This window comes from Panthera leo, chromosome E2 (assembly GCF_018350215.1).
Source record: "Panthera leo isolate Ple1 chromosome E2, P.leo_Ple1_pat1.1, whole genome shotgun sequence".
In the NCBI taxonomy this organism is placed as follows: domain Eukaryota; kingdom Metazoa; phylum Chordata; class Mammalia; order Carnivora; family Felidae; genus Panthera; species Panthera leo.
Genome location: NC_056693.1, coordinates 46,231,930 through 46,249,136, shown reverse-complemented (window position 1 = coordinate 46,249,136; position 17,207 = coordinate 46,231,930). Strand labels below are relative to the sequence as shown.

Below are 17,207 nucleotides of genomic sequence, written 5' to 3'. Positions count from 1 at the left end.
GAGAAAGTATTGTGGTTTTCTGCTTTTGAAGACTTTTCTAAACTTTAACTTAAAATCTAGGAGAGAGTCTAGGAAACATTATTTAAAAAATCAATTACTGGTCACTTTAAGGCCACTATGACATCATAGTAGTTAATTGGAAATACACGCACTTCAGAGACAAGCTTTAATTTAAACAGTGCCTGGAACCTTTGGTTTATCCTGGCAACAGAAAGCCAAACAACTTGAAGGGTTACTACCTGTAGTGGTTTTTACAATAATGACAAAATGAACTGGAAGCAATGTAGTCTCTTACAACAGGGCATGGTCAAGTAAACAATGGTATAGCTACTCTACTGGTTATCAGAAGACATTAAAAATAAGAGCTGTGAACCAATATGGAAAACTTCTCAAGAATGTTAATCAGAAGAAAAATCAGATAAAATATGCATTACATCATGATATAACTATGTAAAAAATTGGTACTAGGAAAGAAGACTAGAATAAAATGGACCACTTTCCCATTTTCTAAGGTTGTCAGGAAGTTATATTATTTTTAATATTCTAATTAAATAGTTCAGCATTTAAATTCAACTGTCCGTGAAAAAGTTGATATTTGGATCCATACTGTGCAAAACATCAGGTGGTATTTTTTTACTTTGCTGGTTAAAGCAATTTTCTCATTTTGGCAGTTCTATCATACAAAAATATGTGTTAAATCTCAACGAATCTTTCACGGGTAACATGCTGGGCTCCTGGCACTTGGAAGGGGATAGAAATGTGGTGAGGAGCCATGTGAATGCACGCGTTATAGATTACATACTCTATATAAAGCTAGGCAGATGGAATAGCGACAATGAAATGGTGGGTCAAACCCTTCCACGACCTGATAGGATGTGAGCCGTGCATTCCTAGCCAGGCTAACTTTCTAAGGGGTTTAAGCACTTGCTTGTTAGGAGTTTATAGCTTTGCTATCCAACTTGCTTGATAAGGGACAGAAAGGACTGCCATGTCCTTCTTATGGAGTACACAAACTTCAAAGTTGGCTTTCTGGGCCAGAAGCCACCATTTTCCCTTAAACTGTGATGGGCTGGACACTACAAATGACAAAGATAAATACCAAGAGAGGCAGACCTGATTCATGACTCTCTATTTTATTCTCTTAGGTTCCTCTACATGTGAGGCAAAATAATTTCATTCCTAATGAAACACAGTAGTCAGTACATGGCTTCCTTAAGGAAGGAAGGGGGGAAAGGGCTTTCCTTAAGGGGGAAAATAACGTATGCATGGAGACATCAACTTCCAGATACCCTTTGCTTTTAAAATATTTCTTTGGGAAGCATTTAAACTCTCAAAGTAATTATTTAAAAAGTCACCCCTCTTGTCATACTAATTAGAGGAAGTTGGGAGAAAAGGAGTGCCAACCTGTAATCATGCAAGTTTTGCTTGAGATTTTATGTTCCAAGCAGACAGAATAAAACAAGCCAAGCAGTTTCATATAGGAAGTGACTTACTTTAAAAATGAGGTTAGAAAAGTATAAACTTAGGAGGCTCATAGAATGGCCAAGTATGGTAGAAAACACAGCCTCTGTAACTTTACCTGATAAAACCAGTCTTCCAATTCCAGTCCTCACTAACAAATTAAAGCCTGAGTCACTGAAATTTTGGCCACAGAAAATTTAAAAGATGTACTTGCAATACCATAGACCATCAGTGGACTCATGATGCCCCATTTCACACCTGGTGATGTTGTCCGTACAGCTCTGAAGAGAGGTAAGGCATGAAGTGGCCTCGTGAAAAAGAAACCTGAAGAAAAACTGGAAATGAAGTTTTTGCTTCCTCCAATCATCAGCCAAGACATGGACTTGCCCTCCCCCAAAACCAAAGTAGTCAGAAGTAGTTTCTGTATTTCATGAGCAGAAGTCATCTCATCACCAATGGGGCTGTTGGTATGATGGATATTCTGTGCTGCAGGCCAGCCTCCCTTTGGCCAAAGACCTCCCTTGGGGAGATCCTGGGAACGCGCTGAGCTGTTCGTGTTTCTGGGAAGTTTCTTCTGCATTTCTCTCCTTCATGGTGGGGTGGCAAATAGAGATGGTATACCCCAAAGTGCTTATCTTCCTCCTTATGGGGGCCCCAAGGTGAGCCCACTGAGGGCCTGGGCTGCTGCTGGACATTCACTCCTTGTGGAGAGGCCAAAGGCAGCCGCCACCTCCATGTCTCAACTGTCAAACTCTTAGCTAAAGTGCCACTGACAGCCCCTCCATCTAAACTTCCATCTCCCAAACCAGCAACATAATGGAGGAGCCAATTAAATGATTATTAATTCATGCTACTTTCCGTAAGCCAGAGGTTCTCATCGCCTTGCGTTCCGTAAACCAGCTTGCCACCTGCCCCAGAAATTTACAGCAATCTTTTATCCAACTCCCATTGACTAGGGGGAAAAAATTCACACAACTCCATATCAATGTTTGAGTTGGGATAACTACCCCGGCACACTAGACTCAGAAGCTTCACTAGATGTGAAAACCGTCATTTCAGCTCATAATTACACTGAAATGAAAGGTACAGTGTGCTCTTTCCTTAGCTCTTCTCCTTCAGCTTCTCATGAGCCTCCTACTTCCTCTAGACAACAAAAATTCAATGTTTTCACAGGGTAATCTGTGTTTCTGGGCTCTGTGATCTTTACACTGGCACTGAAAGTGGAGCTACTCTTGGCATTTCCCTGCAATTCCCTCCCCCAGAGGACAGGCTAGGATTTCATACTCGCATCTCCTATGGAACTACCGTACTTGATAAGTGACCAGAGATCTGGCTAAATTCCCTTCCTCCCCTAATACAGAGAACAGCAGTTCCTCTAAAGGATTTGCTTTGCTGCCAACTTGGTCTTTAAACATGCATGGTCTCATTCTGCCGCCGACCAAGCACTTAAAGATTTCAAAGAGGAAGCAGAGGCATGCACTGGTACCCACCCCCAGGGGGTGGTCTCCTTGCTGTGGCTACAGCAAACCTGGGCTCCTCTCCTTTCCCTGCCCAAGGTGTGGGACAAGTCTCAAACTCTGGCCCAGTGGGGTTAAGAACGTTCAATTCAGAGCACAGTCTCATTCTCTATAACTCCAAGTTGTGCTGCCTGTGTACATCTCTAGAAAGCATTTTCGAGAAGTACAACCACCTACTCAAGAAATACAAGAATATGCCTAGTTGGGAAGAATAAGACATACAGGTATCATCAACGTATAAGACACGTCTTTCTGTTTCTATAAAGGGCTTCAAGGAAAATTTGAGTAATACTACAGATCGGTGTAATTTGTACTCTGGGAACTGCTAATTATTTTTCTCTTCCAGGTCGGATGTGAACTAGATAGGCCAGCACTTTGGAAATCCAGAAGCTCTTGGTGTTGTTATTATTATTATTTTGCTCTTTATTTAGAAATAACTGTAGATTCACAGGAGGTTGCAAGAACAATCCAGAGAGGTCGGTCACGTGTCACCTTCCCTCGTGTTACTTTTAGCCTGTGTTCAGAGAAAGATTTCTAGGCATTCAGTCACTTTTCATTGTGACTCTGTTTCTCTGACCAAGCTTCTCTCCAGCTCAGAGCCTGGAGCCTGCTTCAGATTCTGTGTCTCCCTCTCTTTGACCCTCCCCCACTCCCGCTCGCTCGCGTTCTCTCTCTCTCTCTCTCTCTCTCAAAAATAAACATTTAAAAAAATTAGAAGCAGGAAAAGGGGTGCCTAGGTGGCTCAGTAGGTTGAGCTCCTGACTCGACCTCGGCCCAGGTCATGATCTGTCCCACTTCCATTCCTGCTATCCAGGATAATATCTGCCAAAACTCAAGACTTATGGCTCTTCTAGGCACTTGTGCCTTTCAGGAAAGCTCAGTACCTCTCGCACCCAGCAGGGGCTCAGGACCTGCCATTCAGTTAAAGAAGACATAGTTCTCGAAACCTCATGCATGTCACAAGATCGCAGCCCCAAGTCTGAGTCAGAAGTCCCTGGGAGGGTTTGATAAAACAGAGAGAGCAGGCTACACACACACACACACACACACACACACACACACACACACACACACCCGCATCCTCAAATATGTCTGATTCAGAGAATGTGCATTTCTAGTGAGTTTCTAAGTGATGCTAATGGCCCATGGACCATACTTTGAGAACTGCCATCAGAGTCAAAGCTTTCTGTAATCGATGGGGACCAGAATTAAATGAGGGGCCTGGCAGGTGTGGGTCGATCTGCCAGTCCACTTCCAAATGACTGTTGCCAACAACACACTCTCATCATCTGTGCCCACGGAAGAAAACCAGGCCTGGTCTCAAAGCTACAGGTTTCCCTCCTCAGACCAAAAGTGAAAGATTAAATATGGATGTCCCTCAGGGAACATGCCCCCTCTAAAACAAATGTAGACACATTTTCAAAGTCAGAAATTCAGAAGGAATAACTTCCACATCCTCTGTTGGTAGTATAATCCAAAATAATGACAGATCGCCTTGCATATGGCAGTCTCCTTCTTTCCATGTGTCTCGGAAAACCTCTGGGAAAAGAGGGCAGACACCTATGGGGTCATTCCACTTTGCAGGAGGAGGAAGCATCTCTTCAGTGCTGGCATGCTGGGTCTTGGCACCTGCAGGCCACACCAGCCAAGGGTTCCCTTTGCTTCAGCCCTGACAAGGATGCAGAGATCCATTTTGGCCCCTCTGTGTACACGTCAGCCATCTGGGAAGGGAGGACTACACCATGTGGGGTCTCTGCTTTCCCAGCAAGCAGACTCAGGGAGGGATGGTGGGCCCATGTGGACTGATGGCTAGTGTTCTCACCCTGCATCTTTGGGGAGAAAATAGTGCTAAGCCCTACATCAGAGGCATCAATCTGTTCCACTAATTCCTTGTTGAAATATGCATAAGGCTGCTTAACTGTACTGAGTTGAGCTCCCAAAAGACCATCCCACAATTTGATTTTAAGATACCTTGCTCCCTCTGTATCAGGTTTGTGAAGGAACCACCAGTCCAAACAGAGCCACCAGCCCCTGCCTCGTTTAGACCAACATCTGCTGTCAGTTTATTTAATAATTTCTAGACACTGGGCTGCCACCATGAGCCTAGCCTGTGTGCCAGGAGCTGGGGACCAAAGGGCCAAGCCCTGACTCCTCACTTTAAGATATAAGTCAGCCTGCCTGCTTCTGGCCTCTTTTGAGTCCCCCCCCACCTGCCCAAAGTATCCTGGCTTCTTCTGGCACGGCCTCTTGAGCTGTGCAGAGACGCCATGGGCAGCTGTGGTCAGTGTCCCATGAGGATGAATGGCCATGGTCGGAGGAGAAGCTAGGGGCTGCACTGTCACTCTGCCCCCTGGCTTAATTACAGGGCTATGAAGACCACGGATTTGGAGAAAACCAGAACGGGAAGGACCTCAGAGACCCTTGAACTGACAAGAGGAAATAGTCCAGAGGTGTGAAATGTAGGTCAAAACAAGGGGGCAATGTGTGTCATTCAGAGACCAGGCCAAAGTTAATTAACAGAAGTTCATCCAGTCCCCATCAAATTGAACATTAATTAGGTTAGTTAGGGTCTCTGAGCCCCAGCACAGCACAGTCTCCCAAAGATTGGAAATATAACAATACTCTTCCAGTTTTTTCTCTATTCCAAACCTATTTTCCTAAGATACTTAATGCATTTTCAGAATGAAAGTGAACCTGTGAAAATAAACACATAAAATCCAGATGCAGCATGGTGACAGACACCAAGAACTCTGAAATGAAATTCTCAGTACCCTTTCGAGTCAACTTCCCCCCATGATCTGCCCAGCTGTCCGGGGTTTGTTTCTTATTTTTGTTTGTTGGATTGTTTTTTTTGTTTTTGTTTTTTGTTTTGCCAGTCCAGGTTCAGCATGAGAGTGTGAGAATCTGTACTTGGGGAAGAAAGACACCACTCAGGCCCCTGCCTGTAAGGCTGGGAAATGGCAATGATTCTCTACTTTCTCCTGTGGGTTTAAAGTACCAAGAAGACTGGAAATGTCTCCTTTGATAATTCTGCACAGTACAGAGAGAGGGGGATTTATGTCAATGCTTCTCTCAGTACTGAGTCCCCATGTGCAGTTTGTTCAAAGTGCTCCAAAGGGCTAGGACAAATGATCTGTGCAAAAGGGTCAAGATGTGGTCCTAGTGCACGTTTAGGGACTCCTTAAGAACTCATGTTTTCCACATGTCTCTTTCTGTTTTCCTAAGACCTAGTTCCCTTTCTACAAAAGCATCAGCTTCCCTTGCTAGGAAACAAAGCACAGTGATTTGCAGTGCTGGCCACACACACCCTGGTTCCACAACCTGGCTGTGTGACCTGGAACATTTTACTTGACTACACTGAGCTCTCAGTTTCCTCATCTGTCAGTAGGACAACAGTGTCTACTCACAGCGTTTCTGTGAGGCAAGAGATCAGGCATACAAAGCCCACCACAGAGTCTAGCACGTAGTAAGAGATCAAACATTGTTGCTATGGTTTCGTTTTTAGAAGTATCTCCGGGAAATAATATGGTTCCATGTGTGGCCATGGCATGAGGGGAGAAGCGTGGTTTTTAAAGAAGCATGGACACCCTAAATTTGCCTTTTCTGTACATTAACATGGAGCAACGATCCTATTAACCCATGGGTTTGACGTCTAAAGAGTAGAACATAATAGCTTGGACTTGAGAGTGTTTGTAGTCATGCTATTTTACCAAATTGATTGTTAATGAAACATTCAAACAGTATCAGGCACTTGCTAAGTGCCGGAGATTAGAGAAATGAATGAATGCTAGCTACACTGGGGTGAGAAGAAGAGGCAGAACACAGAAGACTGTTAGGGCAGTGGATATACTCTGTGTGATATAGTGACAGACATATGACAATATCCACAGAATGTATAACACTAAGAGTGAATCCTAAGATAAACTATGGACTGTGGGTGATTTTTGATATATTAATGATTTATCACTGGTTTAAAAGAAAAAGTACCATTCTAGTGAGTGATGTTGATATGGGGGCACCTATGCATATGTGAGGGCAGAGAGTACATAGGAAACCCCTGTACCTCGCTCTCAATTTTACTGTAAACTTAGAACGGCTCTTAAAAAATAAAGTCTAGGGGCACCTGGGTGGTTCAGTCGGTTAAGTGTCTGACTTTGGCTCAGGTGACGACCACGTGGTTCATTGAGTTTGTGTCCCACATTGGGCTCTGCACGGAGAGTGCAGAGCTTGCTTGGGATTCTCTCTCTCCTTCTGCCCCACCCCCCACTTGTGAGTGTGCACACGTGCACGCTCGCTCTCTCAAAATAAATAAACTTAAAAAAATAAAGTCTAATATATTAAGCAAACAAACAAAAATGAATGAATACCACAAGCTCAGATCATAAAGAGCTCACGATCCTGTTCGACAACTACAGAAAAAGGATCTTCAAGTCTTCTCCAATCTTCATATAATAAGAGAAAGCGATTACGTTATGTGTTCTTTAGCTTTATGATGTGGGGACTATATCCCTGACCCACAAGGCAAATTGGGGTTTGATCACAAATCTGACAACTAGGTGTTCACCATCTATGTGCCATACTTCTCTAGTCTGCAAAACACAGAGAACGTCAGGCCAGAAAGTCTGTGGGAGCCTAATGAAAATGCTCGGATATCCCCTGAGAAAGGCACTATGCATTTTTTTTTCTTAAATGATCATCATGATTCTAATAACAGAGGTGCTTCCCTCATTGGCACAAATGCTAAAAGTGAAACAAAGCAAGATGATTCACACAGCCACTTTGCAAGAATAATACGCTCTAGAAGGTATTCTCAGTAGTGATGAAAGAATGATTTGCTCCTTAATCTACATTTCCACTACCCTTTATCCATACCTCGATGAAAATTCTCATCACATTATGCCACAGCTATGTGATTATGTATGGCATCCCTTCTCGAAGAAAGTGAGTTCTTTACTTTTTTGCTCATTCCATATCTGCCTTAGTTTATCGTCGCTAATTTTGTTACTACGTGAAAAAATATTTTCTCAACTGATGTGGTCCCTTTCCCCCTCTTACAATTTACAATATAAATTCTCAAAGCCAAGACCTCTGTATTACTGGAATTCAGGCGAGTCCAGATATACACCACACCCTATATCTATTTTTGCTTTCCAACATAAAAATAGTTTGAATGGTTTGTTTCCAATTGTGAGGCAGAATTCTGCCTGCAGTGACTTTAAACAGCCAAGTTATACTGAAAGTGGCCTGGAAAAAAAAAAAAGGGTGGGGAGTGGCGGTGGGGGAGGGGAACAGAGGACTCTGGAAAAGCCCACATAGCTGCACAATTCCCATCCGTGTGTGAAACGTAAAACCAAAAATGGTTTCCGTTGGCAAGAATGTGAACCACAAAGAAGCCATGCGAGCCAGGCTCCCAGCATTCATTCCCTCACACACACCCTACTGCAATGACAAATTTACTTTTGGGTGAGGTAGAAAAATGGAACCAAATGCCAGAAGGACATAGACTTAGGCTGAAATAACTTCTGTGGAGGGTGGTGGTGAAGAATAGCCTGGTTTCCAGCCCAACACAGAGCTGGGATTGGGGAGCCACTCAAAGGTACCCATACGAATCTGCAAGGGCTCCTCCCTGCTGTCATCACACAGGGCTCTGCCAACACAGCATGATGGACCCTAGTCACACAGGACCAGTGTGGTACTCTAACAGCCCACCAAGAAAGGAGGCCTGGTACTGTCTGACCCTCATGGAAAAAGCCTAAGGGGCCCGTGTGAACCCCTTAGGCAGGCTCCTGACTCATGCCATCTCCATTAGTCGGAGACTAGAGGAAATCTAAGTTACCGGCATCCCAACTTTAGAAATGAATATTCTCCAAGTTTCTGCCCTACTGTGGAGTTCCAGAACTGCAAGAACCTATTCAGTCCAAACCTGCCATTTTACGGATTTTGAAACTGAAGACCAGAGACCTAAGGTCGAGCAGCTAATCTTGGCCTTGAGCCCTGGGCTTCTGACTCCTAGCAGGTAAGTGCTTTTCCAAACACATACTGCTTCCTCTCAGCATGCACTTTCTTTTGTCTTAATGGACTCAATTAAAAAAAAAAAAAAAAAGGAAAATAAAAAGGTATTTTTTTCAGCCCCTTTCCAGTCTCTGTCACAGATTACACTTGAGGCACTAAGTTCCCCCATACAATGGCATCCCTATTTATACAAAGCTATAAACAACAGGGAGAATAGGGGGAGGGCTGGTAATAGATTTCCACTAGGATGTGCCTGACCTGCTTTTTTTCAACCTCAGTAATTAGAAAGGCAGTGGGTCTGTAGGAATTATTCATATGCAGCAAGAGCCGTACACTATACATTTATGTTAAACATGTCAAACCCGATTGAAATCATGCCTGCCAGCACCATATTCCATAAACACATTTTTCCCTCACAGTCGCCCAGACCTTGCCGTGCTGCTAATACCTCTTTAATAGCAATCTTCCATAGATTCAAATCAGGGACGCTCCACTGCACTAATTGCTCTGTGTTAGGTGAGCATCGTGGATTTAAAAAAAAAAAATTAATAAAATAAAATCCCTTCAAGCCATTCCCCTAGAAAACAACACTCAAACTACAACTCTAACTCAAAATTTTACAAAAATACAGACATGGACATCAGTGGGGGATTGCTGAAGCATTGTCATGTTGTCATTTTCAGTGGAGCTATTGCCCCATCTTTGTTTTTTAAAGCACCAACACCCCCTGGTCATCTCGTCTCAAATTAGTTTAACTAGACCCAGTTTAGTGCTCTGTGGCTGGAAACCATGGCGGCTACAGGATTTAAATAACCACCTTACTACGACTCTTTGCCAAGAGTTCAATTTTTTCCCCTAATTATTGGTGATAAAGCATCACATTAATTGTATATCACTTAATTTATAGCAATTAATGGTTGATTGGATAATCACTGCATTAATTATTGTTCAGTTGCTGACACTGGGGGCTCTTCAAACTAGAACACACACTTTTAAATCCATAGCGCTAAAAGAGAAAGAGGGATCGTTTTCATGTTTCAAAAGAGAAAACCACAAAGTTGGACGGTGGAAATTGCTGCGCATTAGAGAAGAGACTCAGCTTCAAAGAACATTCCTGCACCTTCTGTTGGCCCACAAGAGTGCTTTACACTCACCATGAGTAGATGTGACCTCCGGAGGGTTTACCAAGGGCTTGTACATACGTGTACCACCACCTGACATCATGGAACCCTCACGACCCTCATCACGGAACCCAGGTGTGGTGGTGGGTGTCACCCACCCATGTTTTACAAATGAGATACCCAAGGTTCCAAGAGGCCAAGGTCATTTGCTGAGTGCTGGGCTTCCTGACTCCAAATCTAGAGAGTTCTTTCCACTTCACCAACCTGCTTTTAGACTGAGTAAGATGTGGACTGACTAGGAGGCACATTCATGGTGAACAATCCCACTCATTTTGCACATACAGGTGGCTCTCATGTTACCATTACTGCTGTACAACTTTAGGAGAACGCTACTGTCCAAACTCAGAATGGAGATGGAAGCAAGATCAAATGATGACACAGAAAAATCCCATTCTTAGAGAGGTGGGACAGAGTACCTGGTAGGAACTCAGGCTCTGGGGCACGTGGGTGGCTCAGTCGGTTAAGCGTCCAACTCTTGATTTTGGCTCAGGTTATCATCTCAAGTTTCGTGGGATAGAGCCCTGCATCAGGCTGTGCACTGATAACATGGAGCCTGCTTGAGATTCTCTGTCTCCCTCGCTCTCTGCCCTCCCCCGCTCATGCACACACACGCGCGCGTGCACACGCACACACACACACACACACACACACACACACACACACACACACTCTCACTCTGTCTCTCAAAATAAATAAACTTAAAAAAAAAAGAGAGAGAGAGAGAACTCGGGCTCTGCCCCAAACAGCAGGGCCAGTCTGCAAATCTGAACCTCTCTGTGGGCCTCTTGGCAACCCGCGTGAGCTCAGCTCTCCCAGGCTCAGTTTCCTTCCCTGCACAGTGGCGGGAGGAGAGAGATAGGGCGGGGTCACTTACAGCATCTCAGAGTGAAGGGTGGGAACCAAATAACATGTGTAAACATGTGTAGGGCTTCCCAAGTCTCTTTCCCATCGTGGCGCACACAGAAAATGATGGCAAACTACTATCAACAGATGAAGCTGCCACTGACCCTGGCCTCAGGAGCCCCCGCCCCACCTGGCTAACTGAAGGGCTGCAGACATCAGCAGCACTTGTGCATCACTCCCGGCATGCGTGCTGGAAAGGATAGTTGTGACACACCAGAACAGTGCCTGGCACACACTTAAAAGCTCAGTGTGCCTGTGATGTGTACTTTCAGGGTGAGTTTTAACTCCTTTTGAGTTTCTGTGGCTGCACGTCCATATTTAAAGAGCCACATTTCGATTCATTACAATTAAACACAATTTAAAATTTGGTTCCTCACGGGCACTAGCCACAATGCAAGTGCTTAACAGCCACAGTGGCTAGTGACTTTTGCATTGTACAGTGTAGACACTGAACATTTTTATCAGCCCAGGAAGTTCCAAGGGACAGCACTGATCTACGGGAACACTGTTCTGATGACTATGGCTGTTCCTAAAAGCCCTGGCTGTTCAGGACTATGTCCCCTGAAAGCAAGACCTGTCATCTCATGGAACTTGCGATCGGTGGCATTCTGCTCGGGGTCCTGCACAGGGAAGGGACCCAGCCACTGACCGTGGGATTGACGCTACAATGATTCAAGTCACTATCTTGCTTGCTTCGTTGCCAACTGAGGTAAAAGACCTGACATCTAAGTAATAGAAACCCAAAGAGGGTGACCGGCGGACACCAAAAAGGAAATATGGAGTCCTAGTCCACCATAAAAATAAATGACTAAAAATTTTTAGTAAAGATTATCCATTCCTGCACAAACCCCAAACTACATAATCAATAGCTGAGAAAATGCCAATTATCCAGGCTCATTTGAAATATTATTAATCTGCACCGTGAGCGGCCACTAATCAACAGTACAAATTGTGAAATCACTATTTATTTATTTGCTGGGAGGAAGCACTCCCCATCACATTTAATCAGATAGGAACAGCTCAATTTGGGGAATAAATGGAACAAACGCAGATTTTTTTTTTTTTTTTTTTTATAAAACAGTAAGGATCCCAAAGAAAGCTAAGAAGAGGTTGCTGGCACCTGTATTGATTCCAAGATCAAATCGGCTCAAGTACCTTAATAAAGCCTGTCATTACACACTCAGACAACATAGACAAAATTATGTTTCGGGTCAAAAGAGGATCATTTGCAGGAGTCAGGGAAGAATTTTCGCTTCCCTCTTTACTACTACTGCAACTCGTAAGGTGTACCTCTGAGTTACTCATCTGTTCCCTCCCTCTGCCTCTCTCCTCTCTGGCTTTTGGAGAAAAAGCACAGCCTGCTGCTTGAATGAATGAATGAATGAATGAACGAGTGAATGAATGAATGAGAAAGTGAGGCCTTATTAAAGATGTTCATTTTTGGGGCACCTGGGTGGCTCAGTCAGTTAAATGTCTGACTTCGACTCAGGTTGTGATCTCACACTTCACATGAGTTTGAGCCCTGTGTCGGGCTCTGTGCTGACAGCTTGGAGCCTGGATCCTGCTTCAGATCCTGTCTCTCTCTCAAAAATAAACAAACATTAAAAAAATTTTTTTTAAAAAAGCACGTTCAGTTTTACGGGCTCCTCATTGCCTAGCGGGTCCACTAGCTTGGTGTAGACACACACCCACTAAATTTATAAACACTCTGAATGTCATTTAATTGAACAACACTTGCCTTAAACCAGCGTAAGAATTAGAGAAGCCCAGACCAAGTGTTTGGGACAGCCTGGCGCACAGCAGGAATCCTGCACGTGGCAGTTACTTTTTGTTGTTTACTGTGTCCGTAGCACACAGAATGCAGGAAACACACACCAAATATTGTCTGCACAATCCTCCTAAGTTCTCATATGTTGTTCCCCCTCAGCTTCTCAAAATTCCTAGCAGCCACATGCTTCCTGGCAAGAGTTTCACATTCACATGAAAGGACCTGAAGAAAAACTGTACTAGCTTTCCTCATCTTATTTATCTAAATTATTAAAACAACAACAAAAACAACAACAACAACAACAACAACAACAACAACAACAACCTGCCTAATCTAAAGCTTCCTGCTTTCCAGGTAGTGTTCTAAGATTCCCATATTCAAACAATCCTCACAGAGATCCTAGGGAAAGTAGGCACTATTTTTAATCTCCATCTCACGCGAGGAAACTGAGGCACAGAAAGGTTAAGGTCACATAACTAGTAAGTGGCAGAGCCAGGATTAGAAGCCAGGGACCCAAATTGTGAGAACGAAGGACAGATGGTGTGGAAGGTGACTGGGCCTTCCAACCGTGTGTGTGAAATCCTCTTCCCCGGTTCACCTCTGAGCAGGTACGTTTAACTGCTGTCTGCAAAGTCCGTGTACATCTCGCCTGAACAGCGCAGCAGAAACTGGGATCTTGGTCTGTGCAAAGCAACACCGGACAATCCTCTGCAGTCGAGGCCCTGGAGAACAGACATCCGTGCCCTGCCTCCCCGTCTGCCCTTGCAACTCTTCCCAGGGTGCTCGGCCCCCTCCCTCAGCGCCTCTGGAGCGCAGGCCCCTGGCCGCCACAGAGTCCGGCTCGAAAGGGGACGATGAGCAGGATGGACACTGAAGTCCACCCAGCGTGCCCGTTCACCCACTCTGCTGGGTCCTGTTGCTGTGCCCCAGGAAACACTGTAGAGGCACATCGCCTATTCCGCCCCCTCCCTCCTCAAATTTGGAAGCTGTTAAGCTGCCTCTCAAATTTCTCTTTTACAGACTGAATAGCCCCAATTTCTTCAGCCTCTTTTCAGAGGCAATATTTCTCAGCTTTCAGTCATTTTCATGGCTCTCCCTGGCCTCTCTCCAAGATTCTGTATCTTGTTTAAATAGTGAAGGCCAACACTGAACATGATTTAAGAACAGCCGTGCCTGGAAAAGTAACAAAGGCCCAACCAATACAGATTCCAGAAGGTAAATATTTTCTCGAAAAAATACAAAGTATTACAATATTAATAACAAAAGGCCTTAAGAATTAGGTTGACCAAATAAAATAATTTCTGTTCCCTGTCATATCATTTCCTCTAATAACTGTGGTGGTTTCTGGGAGACTTATCTGTCCTGAGAAGTCTTCTCAGAAACAACTTTGCTACTTCTCAAAACACCCAAGCTTTTCTTCTCAGTCTCCGCTCTTCTTTCCTCCAATACAGCAACCCCATCATCACGAGAGATGCCTGTTCCCCTTCTCACAACATCAAGTTTTCCAGAAATAGCACTTCCTTTCCTGACTTCAACTTCTTCTGCTTTTGGTAACACGTCCTTCTGCCTGGCTTCACTGCCTGCCCCACTCTGGGTGCATTTCAGGGGGTGGGCGCTGGCCCTGGGGACAAGGTAGGACACAAAATGTGCAGAGCCCATCCAGGCCCCTGAATGCAAGATGGAGCCCACCCTTCACTGCTGACCCCTCAGAGTTTTGGGAGTGATCCCAGTCAAGGTCTGCAGGACAAAGCCTTCCACTGGGCCTAGGGGCAGAAGGACTAGGGGACTGGACCTTCCATGGAGGAAGAGTCACATCGAGGACAAAGCAACACTGGAGAAATGTGACCTCAAAAACACAGAAGCCCCTGGCACAGAGCCAGACACCTGGATGCTCAATAAACAAGCTGGCTCTTGGGCCATTTAAAGAAAAAGCTTTAAAAATTCTTCAATACAACCAGACAGAAGGAGAATGATGCTGACCATTCAAAAAAGCAAAACCCAAATCCTTCTCTTGCTGCACAGAGCCAACACAGTTTTTCTGGACACATTAAGGATGCATCTGCTCCCTGACCCGTCGGCCCCCTCTTCCAGGAGAGACAGATGTCAGGGCCCTGAGGGCAGCGCACATGCTACCTGTCCACTTGCTCTGGTCTTTCTCGCCTCCACTCTCCTGGTCTTTAGCAAGCTCCTCTGGGTCAGCAGGCGCTTCACTGGGCCCTTCAACATCTTCAATGGCTTCTTCTGAAACAGAAGAAAAGCAAAATGTCAAGGATTAAAAGTAGACAGATGATGAAGGATTCTTGGCTCCTACTCCAAAGAATCACCAAGCACAGCACACAGAGGCCAACGACTGTGCCTCCTCTCTCCGTATGGCCCTCAAGAGGCTGACTGCCCTCCGGATGTGCTGAGGTCTAGGGAAGCAAGTGGGGCCTTCCCTTTCCTACTCACTGGCATGAGAATGACTCGCTCTAGACATGGGGACATTAGGTACTACTCTCAATCCTGTTGAAGAAATAACTCCATCTAAATGCCTTAAGTTGCATGTGTCTTTTCCACCCGAAAATGCAAAACAGGAACCACATGGTAGCTCTTGCTTGGCTCCAACCCCAGTGCATTATGGATTTGAACTAGACTAGACCCTACCACTGACCCTTCAGAGGCCTCACGGTGCACGGGCCAGACCACGGCAGGAGGGTTTTTTTTTAAGTCACTCATAGTCTCAAGAGTCACAGAATATCACTGAGAGGATTTTGTTAATGTGAAGACTTCTAGAAAACAAACAACATCTGTAGGTGTGCCAGGCATCAGTGGCAAGGTGCTAGATTCGTAGAGAAAGGGGGAAAAATTGTAACAGAATCATTATTTTCCTTTTGAAGTCAGTCCATTCTTTACCCACCAATGGTTTAAAACTAGCCATGGAAATTCTCTCCAGCTCAACACACAATGCTTTGATAGAGACAGAAGAATGGTCATTTCAAACACAAGGTTACTCAAGTCGGGAGGAAGAAGAGAGATATTCTAAATGCTGAGGCAAAGGAAGCGAGACATTTCTCTCTTACTTTCCTGGCCCTCAGGATCATTATCCAAAACATTCATTAAGAATGGATTAAACGAGGGACACATGACTGGCTCCCTCTGTGGAGCAGCTGGATCTCGAGGTGGTGAGTTCGAGCCCATGTTGGGTGTAGACATTACTTAAAAAGAAAAAAGAAAAAAAGAATAGGCTAAATGAATGAATAAGGCAGGCAAAGCAAACGGAGGTGGGTGAACGACAAAATTATTAGCAGATTTTGAAGAGCACACCTTCCTAGGTATAGAAACATGAGAACCTGGCTGCCCACATTAATCACTGGGGTTGGCACTAGACTGGGTGCACAGGGACTAGGTACTGGATTTGGGGCTCAGACCAATGTCACCCTAGGTCTCTGGAGCCATGACCCTGCTTTTCAATGTTTCAAGGTGTTACCTTCCCCAAACCTCCAGAAAATAGCTTCTAAATTTCATCACACAAAGGAAGTAAAAGGAATTAAAAGTAAATTGACCCCAGAAGCTTTATAAAGCACTCGAGGAAGAAAGTATCTGTTTAGAGTCAGATTTTCCTAATTCTTCCCAAAAAGACAATGGAAGTCCGAGGAATGGAAAACTGAATGAGGAGTCAGGGAACATTATTTCTTCATTACCACCAAAAGGGCATTTATGAGGCAGTCATGAGGAACACAAATGAAATAAGATAGTGCTTATTTTCATCTGCAAATAATAGGCCTCCTTATGTAATTTCCATGTCTCCTTTGGTCATACTGCATAGGCAAGGTAACATCAAGTCTCCCCATACCCACTCTTAGTTCAAACAGAGAAAAATCAAGCAACCATGGTTTGAAGTCAATCTGATATACAGTGCCATATTAATACTGTACATCGTGTAGGAGAGAAAAAAATTTACATACAAGCATTATTAGAGAATAACACGTAAATTACACAGTATGATAGATGCATTGTGTCCGGGCAGAATGTCCAATGCACTTTTTTACACTTTTGATAAAACTGTTCAACACTGTGATTATAAAATTCATCTTTGAATGGTGATACTAGAATTCAGTCAATCAATCTTAAATTGGGTCTACCCAAAGGAGCTAAGGTTCTTAAAATATACTCATTTGTCCCAGTACATGCTGTGATACAAACTATGTCTAGTAATGTAGACATTAATCAAATTTGATTATGAAGAGATGGCTGAATGGCCCCTCCTCTCCATCACACACACACTTCACCTTTGATGTAGACAATCTGACATCTAGCAAAGAGACAAAACCCTGATGTGGTGAACAGTGCCTGAAGTGCTTCTCTACAGAAGAAGGAACGAATTTG

At 44.3% G+C, this 17,207-nt stretch overlaps 1 protein-coding gene across 3 annotated transcripts in view; it reads right to left on the bottom strand.

Moving 5' to 3' along the window:
- ZFHX3 (zinc finger homeobox 3) overlaps window positions 1–17,207 on the bottom strand; it is a 235,493-nt gene that overhangs the window by 27,977 nt on the left and 190,309 nt on the right. For all 3 annotated transcript variants that reach the window (XR_006197321.1, XR_006197322.1, XM_042920007.1), the window contains exon 5: window positions 14,976–15,083. Coding sequence is in view for 1 of the 3 variants with exons in the window: in XM_042920007.1 (XP_042775941.1) it covers window positions 14,976–15,083 (108 nt within the window). In the remaining 2 variants the exon portion in view is untranslated. The remainder of the gene's footprint in view (window positions 1–14,975; window positions 15,084–17,207) is intronic.